Source organism: Glandiceps talaboti, chromosome 4 (genome assembly GCF_964340395.1).
Source record: "Glandiceps talaboti chromosome 4, keGlaTala1.1, whole genome shotgun sequence".
Classification (NCBI taxonomy): domain Eukaryota; kingdom Metazoa; phylum Hemichordata; class Enteropneusta; family Spengelidae; genus Glandiceps; species Glandiceps talaboti.
In genome coordinates, this window is record NC_135552.1 from 2,201,378 (window position 1) to 2,227,061 (window position 25,684).

At 32.5% G+C, this 25,684-nt stretch overlaps 1 protein-coding gene across 2 annotated transcripts in view; it reads left to right on the forward strand.

Annotated features, from left to right (window-relative positions):
* The window catches only part of LOC144434704 (lipoxygenase homology domain-containing protein 1-like), a 101,362-nt gene that overhangs the window by 16,145 nt on the left and 59,533 nt on the right, over positions 1–25,684 (forward strand). For both annotated transcript variants that reach the window (XR_013480838.1, XM_078123220.1), the window contains exons 3-12: positions 9,959–10,108; positions 10,570–10,733; positions 12,274–12,381; positions 12,686–12,868; positions 14,471–14,645; positions 15,178–15,373; positions 16,441–16,628; positions 18,684–18,828; positions 21,605–21,707; positions 25,375–25,507. Coding sequence is in view for 1 of the 2 variants with exons in the window: in XM_078123220.1 (XP_077979346.1) it covers positions 9,959–10,108; positions 10,570–10,733; positions 12,274–12,381; positions 12,686–12,868; positions 14,471–14,645; positions 15,178–15,373; positions 16,441–16,628; positions 18,684–18,828; positions 21,605–21,707; positions 25,375–25,507 (1,545 nt within the window). In the remaining variant the exon portion in view is untranslated. The remainder of the gene's footprint in view (positions 1–9,958; positions 10,109–10,569; positions 10,734–12,273; positions 12,382–12,685; positions 12,869–14,470; positions 14,646–15,177; positions 15,374–16,440; positions 16,629–18,683; positions 18,829–21,604; positions 21,708–25,374; positions 25,508–25,684) is intronic.

A 25,684-nucleotide genomic window follows, 5' to 3' on the forward strand; every position in this document is an offset into this window, starting at 1 on the left:
ACATGTATGTTTGTTTGTTACCAGGTATGTTGGTTTGTTGTACGGTACATGTATGTTTGTTTGTTATCAGGTATGTTTGTTTGTTACCAGGTACATGTATATTGGTTTGTTGTCAGGTACAGGTGTGTTGGTTTGTTAGGTTAATAAAGCAGACAGTCTTAAGTTTGCATCCACTCAATGTGTCCATAAGCTTTATTGAAACTACAATGTAAATAGTTTACAATTGAAGATAGTAAACCTGAAAGTCATCAGACGTAATACAGATCATACTAATATTGCTACATTTCATCGTCTGACAATTTGGATGAGTTACCCATTAATTATTTGAACAGATTGTTACCCAACCAATGGCTATGTAACAACATACATTGAAAGGTACAAGCAACAGGCCGTATACTCAGAACATGTCATTACATTACAGATGAACAATAATGATGCTACCACCTACAAAGAACATGTAACAATGTCCAGTTAGATGATTGGCAGTAATATTAATAAGATTGTTATCAAGCCTGCCACTGTTCTGTTTCATGCTTACTAGCTTTATTTGTAGATATTTCCAAATGCAAATACAAAGATTGTAGTACTTCGAAATCAGTAATTGATATGTGTATTTGGAACTGTGTACAAATGTACATACAAATATCAGTCAATTTAAGATGCACTACATGTACATGTATCTCCAATTATGGTATATGGTAATTGATTATTGTGTATTTCAATAACTCAGACATCTCACATTTCTACATCTATTACATAACTCTGACATCTCACATTTCTACATCTATTACATAACTCTGACATCTCACATTTCTACATCTATTACATAACTCTGACATCTTACATTTCTACATCTATTACATAACTCTGACATCTCACATTTCTACATCTATTACATAACTCTGACATCTCATATTTCTACATCTATTACATAACTCTGACATATCACATTTCTACATCTATTACATAACTCTGACATCTCACATTTCTACATCTATTACATAACTCTGACATCTCACATTTCTACATCTATTACATAACTCTGACATCTCATATTTCTACATCTATTACATAACTCTGACATCTCACATTTCTACATCTATTACATAACTCTGACATCTCATATTTCTACATCTATTACATAACTCTGACATCTCATATTTCTACATCTATTACATAACTCTGACACCTCATATTTCTACATCTATTACATAACTCTGACATCTCATATTTCTATATCTATTACATAACTCTGACATCTCATATTTCTACATCTATTACATAACTCTGACATCTCACATTTCTACATCTATTACATAACTCTGACATCTCATATTTCTACATCTATTACATAACTCTGACATCTCATATTTCTACATCTATTACATAACTCTGACATATCATATTTCTACATCTATTACATAACTCTGACATCTCACATTTCTACATCTATTACATAACTCTGACATCTCATATTTCTACATCTATTACATAACTCTGACATCTCACATTTCTACATCTATTACATAACTCTGACATCTCACATTTCTACATCTATTACATAACTCTGACATCTTACATTTCTACATCTATTACATAACTCTGACATCTCATATTTCTACATCTATTACATAACTCTGACATCTCACATTTCTACATCTATTACATAACTCTGACATCTCACATTTCTACATCTATTACATAACTCTGACATCTCATATTTCTACATCTATTACATAACTCTGACATCTCACATTTCTATATCTATTACATAACTCTGACATCTCACATTTCTACATCTATTACATAACTCTGACATCTCATATTTCTATATCTATTACATAACTCTGACATCTCATATTTCTACATCTATTACATAACTCTGACATCTCACATTTCTACATCTATTACATAACTCTGACATCTCATATTTCTACATCTATTACATAACTCTGACATCTCATATTTCTACATCTATTACATAACTCTGACATATCATATTTCTACATCTATTACATAACTCTGACATCTCACATTTCTACATCTATTACATAACTCTGACATCTCATATTTCTACATCTATTACATAACTCTGACATCTCACATTTCTACATCTATTACATAACTCTGACATCTCACATTTCTACATCTATTACATAACTCTGACATCTCATATTTCTACATCTATTACATAACTCTGACATCTTACATTTCTACATCTATTACATAACTCTGACATCTTACATTTCTACATCTATTACATAACTCTGACATCTCATATTTCTACATCTATTACATAACTCTGACATCTTACATTTCTACATCTATTACATAACTCTGACATATCATATTTCTACATCTATTACATAACTCTGACATCTTACATTTCTACATCTATTACATAACTCTGACATCTCACATTTCTACATCTATTACATAACTCTGACATCTCACATTTCTACATCTATTACATAACTCTGACATCTCACATTTCTACATCTATTACATAACTCTGACATCTCACATTTCTACATCTATTACATAACTCTGACATCTCACATTTCTACATCTATTACATAACTCTGACATCTCATATTTCTACATCTATTACATAACTCTGACATCTTACATTTCTACATCTATTACATAACTCTGACATCTCACATTTCTACATCTATTACATAACTCTGACATATCATATTTCTACATCTATTACATAACTCTGACATCTCACATTTCTACATCTATTATATAACTCTGACATCTCATATTTCTACATCTATTACATAACTCTGACATCTCTCATTTCTACGTCTATTACATAACTCTGACATCTCATATTTCTACATCTATTACATAACTCTGACATATCACATTTCTACATCTATTACATAACTCTGACATCTCACATTTCTACACCTATTACATAACTCTGACATATCACATTTCTATATATATTACATAACTCTGACATATCATATTTCTACATCTATTACATAACTCTGACATCTCACATTTCTACATCTATTACATAACTCTGACATATCATATTTCTACATCTATTACATAACTCTGACATCTCACATTTCTACATCTATTACATAACTCTGACATCTCACATTTCTACATCTATTACATAACTCTGACACCTCATATTTCTATATCTATTACATAACTCTGACATATCACATTTCTATATATATTACATAACTCTGACATCTCATATTTCTACATCTATTACATAACTCTGACATCTCACATTTCTACATCTATTATATAACTCTGACATCTCATATTTCTACATCTATTACATAACTCTGACATCTCACATTTCTACGTCTATTACATAACTCTGACATCTCATATTTCTACATCTATTACATAACTCTGACATATCACATTTCTACATCTATTACATAACTCTGACATCTCACATTTCTACACCTATTACATAACTCTGACATATCACATTTCTATATATATTACATAACTCTGACATATCATATTTCTACATCTATTACATAACTCTGACATCTCACATTTCTACATCTATTACATAACTCTGACATATCATATTTCTACATCTATTACATAACTCTGACATCTCACATTTCTACATCTATTACATAACTCTGACATCTCACATTTCTACATCTATTACATAACTCTGACATATCATATTTCTACATCTATTACATAACTCTGACATATCATATTTCTACATCTATTACATAACTCTGACATCTCACATTTCTACATCTATTATATAACTCTGACATCTCATATTTCTACATCTATTACATAACTCTGACATCTCACATTTCTACGTCTATTACATAACTCTGACATCTCATATTTCTACATCTATTACATAACTCTGACATATCACATTTCTACATCTATTACATAACTCTGACATCTCACATTTCTACACCTATTACATAACTCTGACATATCACATTTCTATATATATTACATAACTCTGACATATCATATTTCTACATCTATTACATAACTCTGACATCTCACATTTCTACATCTATTACATAACTCTGACATATCATATTTCTACATCTATTACATAACTCTGACATCTCACATTTCTACATCTATTACATAACTCTGACATCTCACATTTCTACATCTATTACATAACTCTGACATCTCATATTTCTATATCTATTACATAACTCTGACATATCACATTTCTATATATATTACATAACTCTGACATCTTACATTTCTACATCTATTACATAACTCTGACATCTCATATTTCTACATCTATTACATAACTCTGACATCTCACATTTCTACATCTATTACATAACTCTGACATCTCATATTTCTACATCTATTACATAACTCTGACATCTCATATTTCTACATCTATTACATAACTCTGACATCTCATATTTCTACATCTATTACATAACTGACATCTTACATTTCTACATCTATTACATAACTCTGACATATCATATTTCTACATCTATTACATAACTCTGACATCTCATATTTCTACATCTATTACATAACTCTGACATCTCATATTTCTACATCTATTACATAATTCTGACATCTTACATTTCTACATCTATTACATAACTCTGACATCTCATATTTCTACATCTATTACATAACTCTGACATCTCACATTTCTACATCTATTACATAACTCTGACATCTCATATTTCTACATCTATTACATAACTCTGACATATCACATTTCTACATCTATTACATAACTCTGACATCTCACATTTCTACATCTATTACATAACTCTGACATCTTACATTTCTACATCTATTACATAACTCTGACATCTCATATTTCTACATCTATTACATAACTCTGACATCTTACATTTCTACATCTATTACATAACTCTGACATCTTACATTTCTACATCTATTACATAACTCTGACATCTCATATTTCTACATCTATTACATAACTCTGACATCTTACATTTCTACATCTATTACATAACTCTGACATATCATATTTCTACATCTATTACATAACTCTGACATCTTACATTTCTACATCTATTACATAACTCTGACATCTCACATTTCTACATCTATTACATAACTCTGACATCTCACATTTCTACATCTATTACATAACTCTGACATCTCATATTTCTACATCTATTACATAACTCTGACATCTCATATTTCTACATCTATTACATAACTCTGACATCTCATATTTCTACATCTATTACATAACTCTGACATATCATATTTCTACATCTATTACATAACTCTGACATCTCACATTTCTACATCTATTACATAACTCTGACATCTCATATTTCTACATCTATTACATAACTCTGACATCTCACATTTCTACATCTATTACATAACTCTGACATCTCACATTTCTACATCTATTACATAACTCTGACATCTTACATTTCTACATCTATTACATAACTCTGACATCTCATATTTCTACATCTATTACATAACTCTGACATCTCACATTTCTACATCTATTACATAACTCTGACATCTCACATTTCTACATCTATTACATAACTCTGACATCTCATATTTCTACATCTATTACATAACTCTGACATCTCACATTTCTATATCTATTACATAACTCTGACATCTCACATTTCTACATCTATTACATAACTCTGACATCTCATATTTCTATATCTATTACATAACTCTGACATCTCATATTTCTACATCTATTACATAACTCTGACATCTCACATTTCTACATCTATTACATAACTCTGACATCTCATATTTCTACATCTATTACATAACTCTGACATCTCATATTTCTACATCTATTACATAACTCTGACATATCATATTTCTACATCTATTACATAACTCTGACATCTCACATTTCTACATCTATTACATAACTCTGACATCTCATATTTCTACATCTATTACATAACTCTGACATCTCACATTTCTACATCTATTACATAACTCTGACATCTCACATTTCTACATCTATTACATAACTCTGACATCTCATATTTCTACATCTATTACATAACTCTGACATCTTACATTTCTACATCTATTACATAACTCTGACATCTTACATTTCTACATCTATTACATAACTCTGACATCTCATATTTCTACATCTATTACATAACTCTGACATCTTACATTTCTACATCTATTACATAACTCTGACATATCATATTTCTACATCTATTACATAACTCTGACATCTTACATTTCTACATCTATTACATAACTCTGACATCTCACATTTCTACATCTATTACATAACTCTGACATCTCACATTTCTACATCTATTACATAACTCTGACATCTCACATTTCTACATCTATTACATAACTCTGACATCTCACATTTCTACATCTATTACATAACTCTGACATCTCACATTTCTACATCTATTACATAACTCTGACATCTCATATTTCTACATCTATTACATAACTCTGACATCTTACATTTCTACATCTATTACATAACTCTGACATCTCACATTTCTACATCTATTACATAACTCTGACATATCATATTTCTACATCTATTACATAACTCTGACATCTCACATTTCTACATCTATTATATAACTCTGACATCTCATATTTCTACATCTATTACATAACTCTGACATCTCACATTTCTACGTCTATTACATAACTCTGACATCTCATATTTCTACATCTATTACATAACTCTGACATATCACATTTCTACATCTATTACATAACTCTGACATCTCACATTTCTACACCTATTACATAACTCTGACATATCACATTTCTATATATATTACATAACTCTGACATATCATATTTCTACATCTATTACATAACTCTGACATCTCACATTTCTACATCTATTACATAACTCTGACATATCATATTTCTACATCTATTACATAACTCTGACATCTCACATTTCTACATCTATTACATAACTCTGACATCTCACATTTCTACATCTATTACATAACTCTGACACCTCATATTTCTATATCTATTACATAACTCTGACATATCACATTTCTATATATATTACATAACTCTGACATCTCATATTTCTACATCTATTACATAACTCTGACATCTCACATTTCTACATCTATTATATAACTCTGACATCTCATATTTCTACATCTATTACATAACTCTGACATCTCACATTTCTACGTCTATTACATAACTCTGACATCTCATATTTCTACATCTATTACATAACTCTGACATATCACATTTCTACATCTATTACATAACTCTGACATCTCACATTTCTACACCTATTACATAACTCTGACATATCACATTTCTATATATATTACATAACTCTGACATATCATATTTCTACATCTATTACATAACTCTGACATCTCACATTTCTACATCTATTACATAACTCTGACATATCATATTTCTACATCTATTACATAACTCTGACATCTCACATTTCTACATCTATTACATAACTCTGACATCTCACATTTCTACATCTATTACATAACTCTGACATATCATATTTCTACATCTATTACATAACTCTGACATATCATATTTCTACATCTATTACATAACTCTGACATCTCACATTTCTACATCTATTATATAACTCTGACATCTCATATTTCTACATCTATTACATAACTCTGACATCTCACATTTCTACGTCTATTACATAACTCTGACATCTCATATTTCTACATCTATTACATAACTCTGACATATCACATTTCTACATCTATTACATAACTCTGACATCTCACATTTCTACACCTATTACATAACTCTGACATATCACATTTCTATATATATTACATAACTCTGACATATCATATTTCTACATCTATTACATAACTCTGACATCTCACATTTCTACATCTATTACATAACTCTGACATATCATATTTCTACATCTATTACATAACTCTGACATCTCACATTTCTACATCTATTACATAACTCTGACATCTCACATTTCTACATCTATTACATAACTCTGACATCTCATATTTCTATATCTATTACATAACTCTGACATATCACATTTCTATATATATTACATAACTCTGACATCTTACATTTCTACATCTATTACATAACTCTGACATCTCATATTTCTACATCTATTACATAACTCTGACATCTCACATTTCTACATCTATTACATAACTCTGACATCTCATATTTCTACATCTATTACATAACTCTGACATCTCATATTTCTACATCTATTACATAACTCTGACATCTCATATTTCTACATCTATTACATAACTGACATCTTACATTTCTACATCTATTACATAACTCTGACATATCATATTTCTACATATATTACATAACTCTGACATCTCATATTTCTACATCTATTACATAACTCTGACATCTCATATTTCTACATCTATTACATAATTCTGACATCTTACATTTCTACATCTATTACATAACTCTGACATCTCATATTTCTACATCTATTACATAACTCTGACATCTCACATTTCTACATCTATTACATAACTCTGACATCTCATATTTCTACATCTATTACATAACTCTGACATATCACATTTCTACATCTATTACATAACTCTGACATCTCACATTTCTACATCTATTACATAACTCTGACATCTTACATTTCTACATCTATTACATAACTCTGACATCTCATATTTCTACATCTATTACATAACTCTAACATCTCATATTTCTACATCTATTACATAACTCTGACATCTCACATTTCTACATCTATTACATAACTCTGACATCTCACATTTCTACATCTATTACATAACTCTGACATCTCACATTTCTACATCTATTACATAACTCTGACATCTTACATTTCTACATCTATTACATAACTCTGACATCTCACATTTCTACATCTATTACATAACTCTGACATCTCACATTTCTACATCTATTACATAACTCTGACATCTTACATTTCTACATCTATTACATAACTCTGACATCTCATATTTCTACATCTATTACATAACTCTGACATCTCATATTTCTACATCTATTACATAACTCTGACATCTCATATTTCTACATCTATTACATAACTCTGACATCTCACATTTCTACATCTATTACATAACTCTGACATCTTACATTTCTACATCTATTACATAACTCTGACATCTCACATTTCTACATCTATTACATAACTCTGACATCTCATATTTCTACATCTATTACATAACTCTGACATCTCACATTTCTACATCTATTACATAACTCTGACATCTCATATTTCTACATCTATTACATAACTCTGACATCTCACATTTCTACATCTATTACATAACTCTGACATCTCATATTTCTACATCTATTACATAACTCTGACATCTCATATTTCTATATCTATTACATAACTCTGACATCTCATATTTCTACATCTATTACATAACTCTGACATCTCACATTTCTACATCTATTACATAACTCTGACATATCATATTTCTACATCTATTACATAACTCTGACATCTCATATTTCTACATCTATTACATAACTCTGACATCTCACATTTCTACATCTATTACATAACTCTGACATCTCACATTTCTACATCTATTACATAACTCTGACATATCATATTTCTACATCTATTACATAACTCTGACATCTCACATTTCTACATCTATTACATAACTCTGACATCTCACATTTCTACATCTATTACATAACTCTGACATCTCATATTTCTACATCTATTACATAACTCAGACATCTTACATTTCTACATCTATTACATAACTCTGACATCTCACATTTCTACATCTATTACATAACTCTGACATCTCATATTTCTACATCTATTACATAACTCTGACATCTCATATTTCTACATCTATTACATAACTCTGACATCTCATATTTCTACATCTATTATATATAAAAAACCCTGTTATTTTCTCTGGTAATTTAGCTCCTGTAAGAAGATCAACAACAGTGGATCCTAGGCCAGCATGGCATGACCCCAGGGCTGATATGACAACACATAAACAAAGACGATTCCATGTTTCATTAAGGCATCAACCAATAGAAACTTCTGTTAGTAGAAAGGCCCCCTATGCAGGTAAGTAATAGACCCACAGCTGATATGGCAACACATAAACAAAGACAATTTCATGTTTCATTGAGACACATCACTCAAAAGAAAGGCCCTCTATGCTGGTAAGTAATAGACCTGTTTGGTCCATGGGTAATTCAAGTGTAAACATGGGTGGATGGATCCATAGATAGACAGACAGCCAGACAGACAGACAGACAGACAGACAGACAGACAGACAGACAGACAGACAGACACATCCAGTAACTAGTAATACCACTAGCTTTACTGTACAGTATGATTGCCTTTATGTAATGGCCATCAGAGATCATAGTCGCATACATTTAAAAAAAAAAATTGTTAATCTTTTTAATGTGTGTATGTTAATTGTTCCTCTACATGTATTATGGCTCCTAAGAATATCTTATGAATTGGTGAACTTTGATTTAGAACATGTGTAATATTACAATGTTTTCTTTGTACTACAGCAAGGAAGTATGACTCCATAGATCTTGCCAGTGTTAAACATTACCCACGGATTGAGAATGGTCAGACTGTCACATTACCACCATATAGCTCACTTAATGATCCACATCTAGTTGACTACTTTGCCAGAAAATTTGGTTTTAATCCAAGACCACCATCAGCGGGAGTGAGTATTTATTGGAAACTTCATCTAATTAGTTATCATTGTCAAATTTAAAGCTGTTTGGTCAACTGTGAATTATTTGATCACGTTTAAATTCTAGTCAATGATTGGTCAGCCACAAATCTTGTCATTGGCTAAGCAGCATTCACATGGTTAAAGTCTAGTAGAAGGTATTTAATTGGCTAAGCAGTAGCCACCTGATTAAAGTCTAATCAATGATTGGTTTGCTATAAAGTATTTGATATGATAGCAAGTGGTCACATGGTCAAGAAATGATACTCAGTGAATATGCTATATTCCAGTTATTGAAGTTCCGACCTTTTTACATGTACATGTAAGGATCACAAGAAGAGCAAAGTACTGTATGGGCTAAAATTTGGTCATGGCTTCATTAGTGGTACATGTAGTGGTCATGTCTTCATTACTGGTACATGTAGTGGTCATGTCTTCATTACTGGTACATGTAGTGGTCATGGCTTCATTACTGGTACATGTAGTGGTCATGTCTTCATTACTGGTACATGTAGTGGTCATGTCTTCATTACTGGTACATGTAGTGGTCATGGCTTCATTACTGGTACATGTAGTGGTCATGTCTTCATTAGTGGTACATGTAGTGGTCATGTCTTCATTACTGGTACATGTAGTGGTCATGTCTTCATTACTGGTACATGTAGTGGTCATGGCTTCATTACTGGTACATGTAGTGGTCATGGCTTCATTACTGGTACATGTAGTGGTCATGTCTTCATTACTGGTACATGTAGTCTCAAATAAAACAGTAGAGTGATAATAAGATGTAAACTAAGTGGTAACTCTGTTTATGCTGTCTGTACACCACAATACTCATTGGCAACTATTCTTGCCTCACTTCCTGGCTTACACCACAATACTCATTGGCAACTATTCTTGCCTCACTTCCTGGCTTACACCACAATACTCATTGGCAACTATTCTTGCCTCACTTCCTGGCTTACACCACAATACTCATTGGCAACTATTCTTACCTCACTTCCTGGCTTACACCACAATACTCATTGGCAACTATTCTTGCCTCATTTCCTGGCTTACACCACAATACTCATTGGCAACTATTCTTGCCTCACTTCCTGGCTTACACTACAATACTCATTGGCAACTATTCTTGCCTCACTTCCTGGCTTACACCACAATACTCATTGGCAACTATTCTTGCCTCACTTCCTGGCTTACACCACAATACTCATTGGCAACTATTCTTGCCTCACTTCCTGGCTTACACCACAATACTCATTGGCAACTATTCTTGCCTCACTTCCTGGCTTGTGAACACTGCTCCTAGTGGTCAAAACATGAAATCTTTTAAATTATCTCTCTGATAATGGAATATGACATATTGCTAACATTACTGTCAAGCAGTCTAAAGTAATTATATTCAAAGTAATTGACAAGGACTTGGATAGTGGTGCAAATTACATTCAAAATATTTGCCATGTTTTGACAGCCTTCATTGAAATATTTTTATTTTTTTAACTTTTAATTTTGATTTTCTGCTATTTTGCAGTCCTTAAGAAATGGTTCAAGAAGTCCTAGAGGGAAGATGGGAGGTCAAGTTACTTATAAGATTCAAGTGAAAACAGGAGAAAGGAAGAATGCTGGCACAGATGCTAATGTATGTCTAGCTATTATTGACTTCATATATTATTGTTTATAGTCTAAAGTTAAGAATAGACTGACAAAGTTTATTTTTTATTTATTGTTTTGTAATACCGACAATTAAAGTTGTTTGTAATCTTGAAGATTTGAATAAAATTAAAATTTCAAAAATTATTGTGTTTGCAAATAAGAATAGCTGGATGACTTTAATAATGTTGATCTGTAAATATCATATATTCATTCATGAGTAAATTAAAAACTGTTTATTGGAGTTACTATTCTATATTTTAATTAACATGTCTACTTTGTTGACACTACAGGTCTATATTTGGATTAAAGGAACTAATGGCAAAATGCCAAAGAAGAAACTCTCTAAAGTTGTATCAACCAATAAACAGGGCAAAGTAGAAAGTGGTGTCAATTTCAAATTTGTTAAAGGAAAGACAAAAGCCTTCAAAGTGAAAAGTAAAGAGTTAGGAGACCTGACATCTTTAACCATTGAAGTAAGTCTAATTCACATTATTCAGATACCCAAGACAAGGCTACCTATTATCAACATTTTGGCAATGGTGTAATACGAATCAAAAGTATTTGAAGACACTTGAGCTCCTCCATAAACGAGCTGGTCAACTGCTCCTCGAAGTTCCCCGTGATACTAGTACGGGTTGGGTATATGAAAACTTGGGTTGGGTCAGCCCTCAAATTAGATGGAAGTGCCAACTGGCGATACTCGTCTACAAATCCATAACAGGTAATACACCTAGTTACCTAACTGAAATGTTCAAACTTTCCAACCAAATTCATCTTCATACCACAAGACAGGCCAGTAAAGGTAACATATACATCCCTACAGTTAAAACTGAATATGGGAAACGGGCATTTCACTATAGTGGTGCTGTTCTATGGAACAATCTACCCCTATCCATAAGATCAGCTCCGAACTCATCGATATTTAAGAGACATCTTAAATATGTAGTCTGGTAATGTAAGTGGATATCTTTTAAAGTGCACTGTGCATCTGTAACTTTTGTCCTGGTTTGTCCCTTTTTGTTTTAGTTTTTGTTTTTTTCTGTGTACGTAATCTTGCAACAGGTTCCATTGGGAGAACAGTGTTAATGCACTGAAATGGTGTCTGTATATGAAAGATTAATAAATAAATCAATAAATAAATAAATTGTGATACTATACAATATTGCCTAAAGTCCATTCTGATTTACATGTAGTATTGCCAAAGTAAATGTGTTATAATATTTATCACATCCACCACTTATTCTGATTCTTATAAAACATATTCATACATGCATGCAGTCATCAAGTTTGTGTGCTTTCATGCAGCAGTTATGGCTGACCAGTCATCGAATGCTATGAGCAAAATCAGTGCTTCATGGTACATAACATTAGCAGGCAACAGATCTATCCGTCAGTTTTTAAAAAAAACACATCTCTGTCATTCATGTCATACTTCCTGGCTCACAAGACCAAGCAATTGAGCCAGCTTTTCAATCAATATACCGTTATATACAAAATACATGTTCAAAACATAATGTCATGTGAGTCCCCCAAGGGGTGCTCACAATGGCCTCTGTCCATCAGTTTGTCTGTTCATCTGTAATATGTCATTTTTCAGACATACAATATCCAAATTCTTTCAAACTTAAGACAAAGGTGACATGTCATATAGGACATATGCTTGTCAGTTTGTTTTTTGACATATCCAAATTTGTCCGAATGGCGACTAAATTTATAATTAAAAGTCAAAATATACAGCATAACTCAAAAACTGTAATACATAGAGACTCAATTCAAGTGTCTACCCCCATATTATCAGGTACAAGCTTCCTTTTAGGATGTTGACCATTATCAAAATCCAGCCATTTCTTGCTTATCATAGACACTTTATCACATTTATTTGTAGCCAATTTCCTTTAAGTCATGTCCACAAGTAATATAGGTGAAGACAAATATACACGGTTTATGTTAATTCTGTTTGTACTGTTTAATATGTCCACAAGTAATATAGGTGAAGACAAATATACACGGTTTATGTTAATTCTGTTTGTACTGTTTAATATGTTAATTCTGTTTGTACTGTTTAATATGTTTAGCATGATGGTTTAGAGAAAAGACAAGGCTGGTTTGTTGAGGAGGTTGTTGTAACTAATTTGCATAATGGCAAATGTTGGATATTTCCATGTAATCAATGGTTGTCACTCTTTGAAGGAGATTGCCAGCTAAGTAGGGAACTGAGAGCTCTGGATGGCAAAAAATATGGAAAAACAGGTAGGAGAAAAATGAGATGTTATTGATACTGTCCGTTTGTGTCGATTGATAGTAGTATAGTAACCTGCAATACCTTGGTTTGAAAATATCAAAAATGTTACCACAAAACCCTCTAACGTGGTAAGATTAAAGTTGGCAGAATTCAAGCAGTTAATGTCTGTGAGTACACATCAAAGAGAATTGAGGGCTGTTCAGCTTACTGTGTGGAGATGTGTATTTTCATTTCAAGATTAATATAGTCAGGTACAACAACTAAAAGAAAGAATTCCACTATATATTTGTTACTTCTCACTACAACACATCTGTTGAGTAAAAACTGATTACAAAGTACAATCCATAAATATTGTTATCCCTTCACAATTCTACCTATCCCATAATAATTATATATTGATTGTCCTGGTTATGAAGTCCGTGAAGTGTCACTTTAGAATTAAGTTTACAATGTCAGTGTTGAACCTGAATTGTAATGATGGCCACCAAAAGAACCGAACTTTCTTTGATGTGTTATAATTATTTGTTGTGTATTACATAGATTATGAAGTAGTGACAATAACAGGTGATGTGAAAGGAGCAGGTACGGATGCCAATGTATACGTCACGCTGTTTGGACAACGGTCTACTTCTAAGAAATTCCATGTACAACCTGTCAATGCAGATCCATTTGAACGAGGGCAGACTGATATTTGTAAATTTAGAGCTAATAATGTAGGACCTATTAAAAAGATAAGGTAAAGTATTCATCTAATAACATGTATTACTCAAAGGAGGATGGACAGGGGGGGGGGGGGAGGGGGGGGGGTTAGATGTACAAGATTTCAAGTATAGAATGGAAAGAATAATAATTCTAACCAAACTTGCTGGAAAAGCCTGTACAGGTATGACATCAAGTAAACAAAGCCTGTGCAGGTATGACATCAAGTAAACAAAGCCTGTACAGGTATGACTTCAAGTAAACAAAGCCTGTACAGGTATGACTTCAAGTAAACAAAGCCTGTACAGGTATGACATCAAGTAAACAAAGCCTGTACAGGTATGACTTCAAGTAAACAAAGCCTGTACAGGTATGACTTCAAGTAAACAAAGCCTGTACAGGTATGACTTCAAGTAAACAAAGCCTGTACAGGTATGACTTCAAGTAAACAAAGCCTGTACAGGTATGACTTCAAGTAAACAAAGCCTGTACAGGTATGACTTCAAGTAAACAAAGCCTGTACAGGTATGACTTCAAGTAAACAAAGATTCACCTTATGCTTGTACTACTGAAGAGTGATAATATTACAATTTTATGAACTATAATTTGTGATGATATAAATCTGTAGTTATTTTGTATTAATAGCCTTAGTATGTCATTCAACACATTAATTTTTGAAATTATGAAAGTGAAAAAAAAGGAATTCCTATGGCTTTATAGCAAATTTTTTAAATTTTCTTTTGCATGCTACATATCAACAGATGTATACATTTATGGACTTGTGTTCAAAGAGATTAATATTTGGTATAGCTATGTGTGCTATAAATGTTGACTCTAATACAGACAGACAGACAGACAGACAGACAGACAGACAGACAGACAGACAGACAGACAGAGTAAACATTAACTCCCTCTGTGGGGGCTGAAATGGTTATTAAAGGCAGTATTCTATATGTTATCTTACACTTACATTATAAACAGTTCACTTGTCATTGTATATATTGTAACTTATGGTCAGTACAGTTGTATTATATCGACATTGATTTGAAAGAACTTTAATTTTTACTGTTGCATTTTGATTTTTTTTCTTTTGACTTATTTCAGAATTGAACATGACAATACAGGTTTTGGACCTGGATGGTTTCTTGAGAGAGTGGTTGTTACCGATATGAAGAATCCAAAAAAAGCCAAGTTTTATTTTCCTTGTAATCAGTGGCTTGCTAAAGATGAGGGTGACAGACTCATTTGCCGAGACTTGTTAGGAAGTACAGACCCCAACTTTGTGGCTAAAGGTAATATCATGTGACAGTTTGGTAATATCATGTGACAGTTTGCAATTCAATATCATGTGACATATCATGTGACAGTTTGGTAATATCATGTGACAGTTTGTAATTCAATAAGCTCATGAGTTTTTTCCTAATCAAATGCATTTGTTGACTGTGTTGATTTAATGAACAAACCCAACTATTTAGCCTCTTAGACATTTTGAATTATCAGCGGCAGTATTTGTTTATGAAGCATGCCCTCATGAGGCCATACATTGCCATTACCCTTATTCTAAATATTAGATATTTTTGCTATAAATACCAAAACCCTTAGCTTATTAGCTGTGTTGGGTTAAGTTCAAATTGTTTAATTTTCAATTGTGTTTTTTTCAGTTATTCTCCTATAATCCACTGAACTGTGCAACTGCGATTTGAATTTCAACTATTTTTTATTTTTTTGTAAATCTGTAATGCATCTTTGAAATATCTTCATGCCGTGTACAAAGATTGTTTGAGTGGTTTGGACGTACAAATGATTGAAATAATTACATACTGGTATTTTTCAATGAGTTGCTGCCCAATTCTTTACTACATGTACAAGTTAAAAATCTCACATCTATATCTTATACAGATAATTTGCTTAAAAAAGAAAAAAAGTGTCTTTTTTGTATAATCTCGTTAAAGAATACTTTTTTTTGTCTAGAAAACATGAGTGTTTTTAACCAATGCTTTGCTTTTCACCCCACATTGCCAAACTTTTGCTGCATTAATATCTGCTTCCACCATCATTGCTGTGTTCATTGCATCTGACATCATGTTAAACAGGAGGTATGTGTTTTAGTGGCCATATTTAACAATCACATGCTACTATTACTATAGTCTTGCTGCTAGATGTTCGGGCTTTCTTTCGATACTATAATCGAACGAAGTTTGCAGTGAGGGCTTGCCCGAACAGTCTAGCAAATGTCATTTTCAGACCGGACATTCCATTGAGATTACATTAAGCAGTGGGTTGGGCCATGTACATGTATGCATATATATACTTTAATATATTCAATCTCTGCATGCAGGTGTTGACAAACACACTTATGTCATTACTATGTCATCAGTTTATGGTAATTGTGTTTGATGAGTGTGTAGACGTTGTCATTCACACATTTTAGTTAACGCATTGGTGGTTATTTTTACAAGCCCCTCCTTAGATGAATCTGCATGAAAATTTAGCTATTGTCCTCTGTTTGTGCTTGTCGTTAATGCAGTTCTCTGATTGGCAGTTATTTATATCCTGATGACATTTGCTAGACCTTGGATGTTCCATCCTCGATAGCGATGTTCGGTCGTGTGTTGTATTGTATCGGAAGAACATCCTAGGTCTAGCAGATAGACTAGTATTACTAGAACTTTATTCATTCCTTTACTAAATGGCATTGTTCCATACTGGTGTGTAGCGCCCTCTAGTGGTGTATGGTAAAGGAAACATTGATACAAGAGGTAGTCAGAAACAATCAGGCACTTAAACTTCAAACAATGGTATGGTAATTGATGTATTTATGTAGCCTAGTAACTTAGCAATGAGCAATAGTCCTGCATGCTACATGTTGATGGTAAAGTCAGTTATTGAAGTGAATTGTATTGCTCTATTGAGGTTGTCATGTTTGCATATCAAATAACACCTGACACATTTGATGTAAATCAACAATTATAACTTTGCTTGCAGAGATTAGGTGCAATGTAATAACAAATTTTCATTGTTTAAAGAAATAAAAGTAATGGCAAATTTGTTGTAACCTGGGATGTTGCAAGGTCTTTAAAGGAATACCTGATTCAGCTTCCAATATCCATGTATTGAAAATATCTAGTAAACTTTTACTAGTACTTTCATTTTGTAAAATCACAAACTTCAAAAAGTGTTAAATTCAAAGGCCTTGATAAGTTTGTATATGTTATTCATATAACTAGATGTGAAAATCACCAAAATCTTAATCTGCTCAGCTCACCACAGTTTAAGTAGCAAGTTCTACACAGTTTTTAAATATTTGATATCATTTTGTAAATGTTCTTATAATGTGTGTCTTACAGCCAACAAGTACATAGTTCATGTGTTCACTGGAGACAAACGAAACGCTGGTACTGATGCTAATGTATTCATAACAATGTTTGGTGAGCTGGGAGATTCTGGTGAGAGAAAGCTAGACAACTCTGCTAACAACTTTGAAAGGGGAAAGTAAGTGTTATTTTGCAGTTTTTTCATAAGGAATATTAATATACCTCTTGAGGAGCATGTTGAAATAATGCCAAAAGGGAATGTCATTTCTCATATTTGAAATATGATTGACTGAATTAGGAAAGTTGTTTTGAGTGAAATACTAACTGAAGTATTGCACTTTTGATTGAAACTTATTTGTCACCACCCAGGTATTTTCTCTTTTATACACTAATGCCAATTGATAGATATAAATTTACAACCCATAACACCCAAGTGATTCCACTGTGTGCCACACTTACTTACAACCCATAACACCCAAGTAAAGTGATTCCACTGTGTGCCACACTTACTTACAACCCATAACACCCAAGTGATTCCAGTGTGCCACACTTACTTACAACCCATAACACCCAAGTGATTCCAGTGTGCCACACTTAATTACAACCCATAACACACAAGTGTAGTAATTTGACTGTGTGTCACATTTATTTACAACCCATAACACCCAAGTATAGTGATTTCACTGTCTGCCACACTTACTTACAGCCCATAAACTGAAGTAAAGTGATTATACTGTGTGTCACTATTAATTACAACATGCATATCAAGTGCAAAATAACACAGTTTCAATTGATTTAATTGTATCTTAGTATGCAGTAGAATTCTTTTACTTATTTGTCATGGTTGGAATGTCTTTAATGCATTTATGTAAATTGTACATCTGCCTTAGTTTGCCACTACAATTAACATGTTGTATCTATTTATGTAAATTGTACATCTGCCTTAGTTTGCCACTATAATTAACATGTTGTATCTATTTATGTAAATTGTACATCTGCCTTAGTTTGCCACTATAATTAACATGTTGTATCTATTTATGTAAATTGTACATCTGCCTTAGTTTGCCACTATAATTAACATGTAAATTACACATCTGCCTTAGTTTGCCACTATAATTAACATGTAAATTACACACCTGCCTTAGTTTGCCACTATAATTAACATGTAAATTACACATCTGCCTTAGTTTGCCACTATAATTAACATGTAAATTACACACCTGCCTTAGTTTGCCACTATAATTAACATGTAAATTACACATCTGCCTTAGTTTGCCACTATAATTAACATGTAAATTACACACCTGCCTTAGTTTGCCACTATAATTAACATGTAAATTACACATCTGCCTTAGTTTGCCACTATAATTAACATGTAAATTACACATCTGCCTTAGTTTGCCACTATAATTAACATGTAAATTACACACCTGCCTTAGTTTGCCACTATAATTAACATGTAAATTACACATCTGCCTTAGTTTGCCACTATAATTAACATGTAAATTACACACCTGCCTTAGTTTGCCACTATAATTAACATGTAAATTACACATCTGCCTTAGTTTGCCACTATAATTAACATGTAAATTACACACCTGCCTTAGTTTGCCACTATAATTAACATGTAAATTACACATCTGCCTTAGTTTGCCACTATAATTAACATGTAAATTACACATCTGCCTTAGTTTGCCACTATAATTAACATGTAAATTACACACCTGCCTTAGTTTGCCACTATAATTAACATGTAAATTACACACCTGCCTTAGTTTGCCACTACAATTAACATGTAAATTACACATCTGCCTTAGTTTGCCACTATAATTAACATGTAAATTACACATCTGCCTTAGTTTGCCACTATAATTAACATGTAAATTACACACCTGCCTTAGTTTGCCACTATAATTAACATGTAAATTACACATCTGCCTTAGTTTGCCACTATAATTAACATGTAAATTACACACCTGCCTTAGTTTGCCACTATAATTAACATGTAAATTACACACCTGCCTTAGTTTGCCACTACAATTAACATGTAAATTACACATCTGCCTTAGTTTGCCACTATAATTAACATGTAAATTACACATCTGCCTTAGTTTGCCACTATAATTAACATGTAAATTACACATCTGCCTTAGTTTGCCACTATAATTAACATGTAAATTACACATCTGCCTTAGTTTGCCACTATAATTAACATGTAAATTACACATCTGCCTTAGTTTGCCACTATAATTAACATGTAAATTACACATCTGCCTTAGTTTGCCACTATAATTAACATGTAAATTACACACCTGCCTTAGTTTGCCACTACAATTAACATGTAAATTACACACCTGCCTTAGTTTGCCACTATAATTAACATGTAAATTACACACCTGCCTTAGTTTGCCACTACAATTAACATGTAAATTACACACCTGCCTTAGTTTGCCACTATAATTAACATGTAAATTACACATCTGCCTTAGTTTGCCACTATAATTAACATGTAAATTACACATCTGCCTTAGTTTGCCACTATAATTAACATGTAAATTACACACCTGCCTTAGTTTGCCACTATAATTAACATGTAAATTACACATCTGCCTTAGTTTGCCACTATAATTAACATGTAAATTACACATCTGCCTTAGTTTGCCACTATAATTAACATGTAAATTACACACCTGCCTTAGTTTGCCACTATAATTAACATGTAAATTACACACCTGCCTTAGTTTGCCACTATAATTAACATGTAAATTACACATCTGCCTTAGTTTGCCACTATAATTAACATGTAAATTACACACCTGCCTTAGTTTGCCACTATAATTAACATGTAAATTACACATCTGCCTTAGTTTGCCACTATAATTAACATGTAAATTACACATCTGCCTTAGTTTGCCACTATAATTAACATGTTGTATCTATTTTTGTGTATTTAGGGAAGATAAGTTCACGCTACAGTCTCCACAGCTTGGACCATTGAAAAAAATACGTATTGGTCATGATAACTCAGGAATTGGACCTGGTTGGTTTCTTGAAAAGGTAAGTCAAAACCCAGATAGTTTATTGACTGAAAAGGTAAGTCCAAATCTAGATAGTTTATTGACTGAAATGGTAAGTCCAAACCTAGATAGTTTATTGACTGAAATGGTAAGTCCAAACATAGATAGTTTATTGACTGAAATGGTAAGTCCAAATCTAGATAGTTTATTGACTGAAATGGTAAGTCCAAATCTAGATAGTTTATTGACTGAAATGGTAAGTCCAAACCTAGATAGTTTATTGACTGAAATGGTAAGTCCAAATCTAGATAGTTTATTGACTGAAATCTGTAGTGTTTTACTTTGTTTTCATTTAACCCGTATGCAAGATGGAAATAAAGATCTGAACTTTTGATTTGTTCAAGGAAACACAAACCTGTTCAAAATCAAGAAATACATGTACATCAGGGATTTCCATACAAATTACCGATACATCAGAGATTTCCATACATAGTACCAATACATCAGGGATTTCCATACATAGTACCGATACATCAGGGATTTCCATACATAGTACCGATACATCAGAGATTTCCATACAAATTACCGATACATCAGGGATTTCCATACATAGTACCGATACATCAGAGATTTCCATACAAATTACCGATACATCAGGGATTTCCATACAAATTACCGATACATCAGAGATTTCCATACAAATTACCGATACATCAGAGATTTCCATACATAGTACCCATACATCAGAGATTTCCATACAAATTACCGATACATCAGGGATTTCCATACATAGTACCGATACATCAGAGATTTCCATACAAATTACCGATACATCAGGGATTTCCATACAAATTACCGATACATCAGAGATTTCCATACAAATTACCGATACATCAGAGATTTCCATACATAGTACCCATACATCAGGGATTTCCATACATAGTACCGATACATCTGAGATTTCCATACATAGTACCCATACATCAGGGATTTTCATACATAGTACCGATACATCAGGGATTTCCATACATAGTACCGATGCATCAGGGATTTCCATACAAATTACCGATACATCAGAGATTTCCATACATAGTACCGATACATCAGGGATTTCCATACATAGTACCGATACATCAGGGATTTCCATACATAGTACCGATACATCAGGGATTTCCATACATAGTACCGATACATCAGGGATTTCCATACAAATTACCGATACATCAGAGGTTTCCATACATAGTACCAATACATCAGGGATTTCCATACAAATTACCGATACATCAGAGATTTCCATACATAGTACCGATACATCAGAGATTTCCATACAAATTACCGATACATCAGAGATTTCCATACATAGTACCGATACATCAGGGATTTCCATACAAATTACCGATACATCAGAGATTTCCATACAAATTACCGATACATCAGAGATTTCCATACATAGTACCCATACATCAGGGATTTCCATACATAGTACCGATACATCAGAGATTTCCATACATAGTACCCATACATCAGGGATTTTCATACATAGTACCGATACATCAGGGATTTCCATACATAGTACCGATGCATCAGGGATTTCCATACAAATTACCGATACATCAGAGATTTCCATACATAGTACCGATACATCAGGGATTTCCATACATAGTACCGATACATCAGGGATTTCCATACATAGTACCGATACATCAGGGATTTCCATACATAGTACCGATACATCAGGGATTTCCATACATAGTACCGATACATCAGGGATTTCCATACAAATTACCGATACATCAGAGGTTTCCATACATAGTACCGATACATCAGAGATTTCCATACAAATTACCGATACATCAGAGATTTCCATACAAATTACCGATACATCAGAGATTTCCATACAAATTACCGATACATCAGAGATTTCCATACATAGTACCGATACATCAGGGATTTCCATACAAATTACCGATACATCAGAGATTTCCATACATAGTACCGATACATTAGGGATTTCCATACAAATTACCGATACATCAGAGATTTCCATACATAGTACCGATACATCAGAGATTTCCATACATAGTACCGATACATCAGGGATTTCCATACAAATTACCGATACATTAGGGATTTCCATACATATTACCGATACATTAGGGATTTCCATACATAGTACCGATACATCAGGGATTTCCATACAAATTACCGATACATTAGGGATTTCCATACAAATTACCGATACATTAGGGATTTCGATACATAGTACCGATACATCAGAGGTTTCCATACATAGTACCGATACATCAGAGATTTCCATACAAATTACCGATACATTAGGGATTTCCATACAAATTACCGATACATTAGGGATTTCCATACAAATTACCGATACATCAGAGGTTTCCATACATAGTACCAATACATCAGGGATTTCCATACAAATTACCGATACATCAGAGATTTCCATACATATTACCGATACATCAGGGATTTCCATACATAGTACCGATACATTAGGGATTTCCATACATAGTACCGATACATCAGGGATTTCCATACAAATTACCGAGATTAAAATGTTATCAAAATTCTTTAATGTTTGAATCCAATATGGTCGTTGAACTCTGTTAAGGCTATAGGAAATAGAAGATTGTTTGTTTTCTTGATGCCAAGATGGTGAAACGCCAAATTATTTATTATTATTATTTCAAAAGGACCAGGCACAAACAATCACATGTCAAAGATTAGAGAGAATTGAAGAACTTTGATTGGTTACTGAGGTGCATCACCTTAATGGCTACCTTCAACTTAGTCATTTACTAGATTTGCTACCTTCAACTTAGTCATTGACTATATTTACTACCTTCAACTTAGTCATTGACTATATTTACTACCTTCAACTTAGTCATTGACTATATTTACTACCTTCAACTTAGTCATTGACTATATTTGCTACCTTCAACTTAGTCATTTACTAGATTTGCTACCTTCAACTTAGTCATTGACTATATTTACTACCTTCAACTTAGTCATTGACTATATTTACTACCTTCAACTTAGTCATTGACTATATTTGCTACCTTCAACTTAGTCATTGACTATATTTACTACCTTCAACTTAGTCATTGACTATATTTGCTACCTTCAACTTAGTCATTGACTATATTTGCTACCTTCAACTTAGTCATTGACTATATTTACTACCTTCAACTTAGTCATTGACTATATTTACTACCTTCAACTTAGTCATTGACTATATTTGCTACCTTTAACTTAGTCATTGACTATATTTGCTACCTTCAGCTTAGTCATTGACTAGATTTGCTACCTTCAGCTCAGTCATTGACTATATTTGCTACCTTCAACTTAGTCATTGACTATATTTGCTACCTTCAGCTTAGTCATTGACTATATTTGCTACCTTCAGCTTAGTCATTGACTATATTTGCTACCTTCAGCTTAGTCATTGTTTTAGATTTGCTACCTTCAGCTTAGTCATTGTTTTAGATTTGCTACATTCAACTTAGTCATTGGCTAGATTAACTATAAATGAATTAGATTTTTTTATTTTATTTTCAACGGTATATTTTGTGTGTTTTTATTAGTCTTTCATAAGATGGGCTCTCAGTGTACAAGAATTTGAGAGGAATGATTTGCAATAGAATTAAATGTTATCTAATTATTCATTTATATTTTCATTATAACAGGTTATCATTGATGACACAGAACAAAACAGATGCTTTGAATTTATTGTCAATAGATGGTTTGACAAAAAGGAAGGCGATGGACAAATCCAGAGAGACATTTTGATAGGAGGAAAGATAGGTGATGCCACACCAGGTGTGTATATTGAGTGAATAAAAACAAATCGTTTCATTGGTTGAAATGTTCAACATGAAATATTCCATTTGTTCTCAATTGTAAACACTACGAGAAACAAGTAATTTCATTGGGTGAAACACATTGTTATGAAATGAGTTGCTCTCAATCACTAACACTAAGTCTTAGAGAATGTCA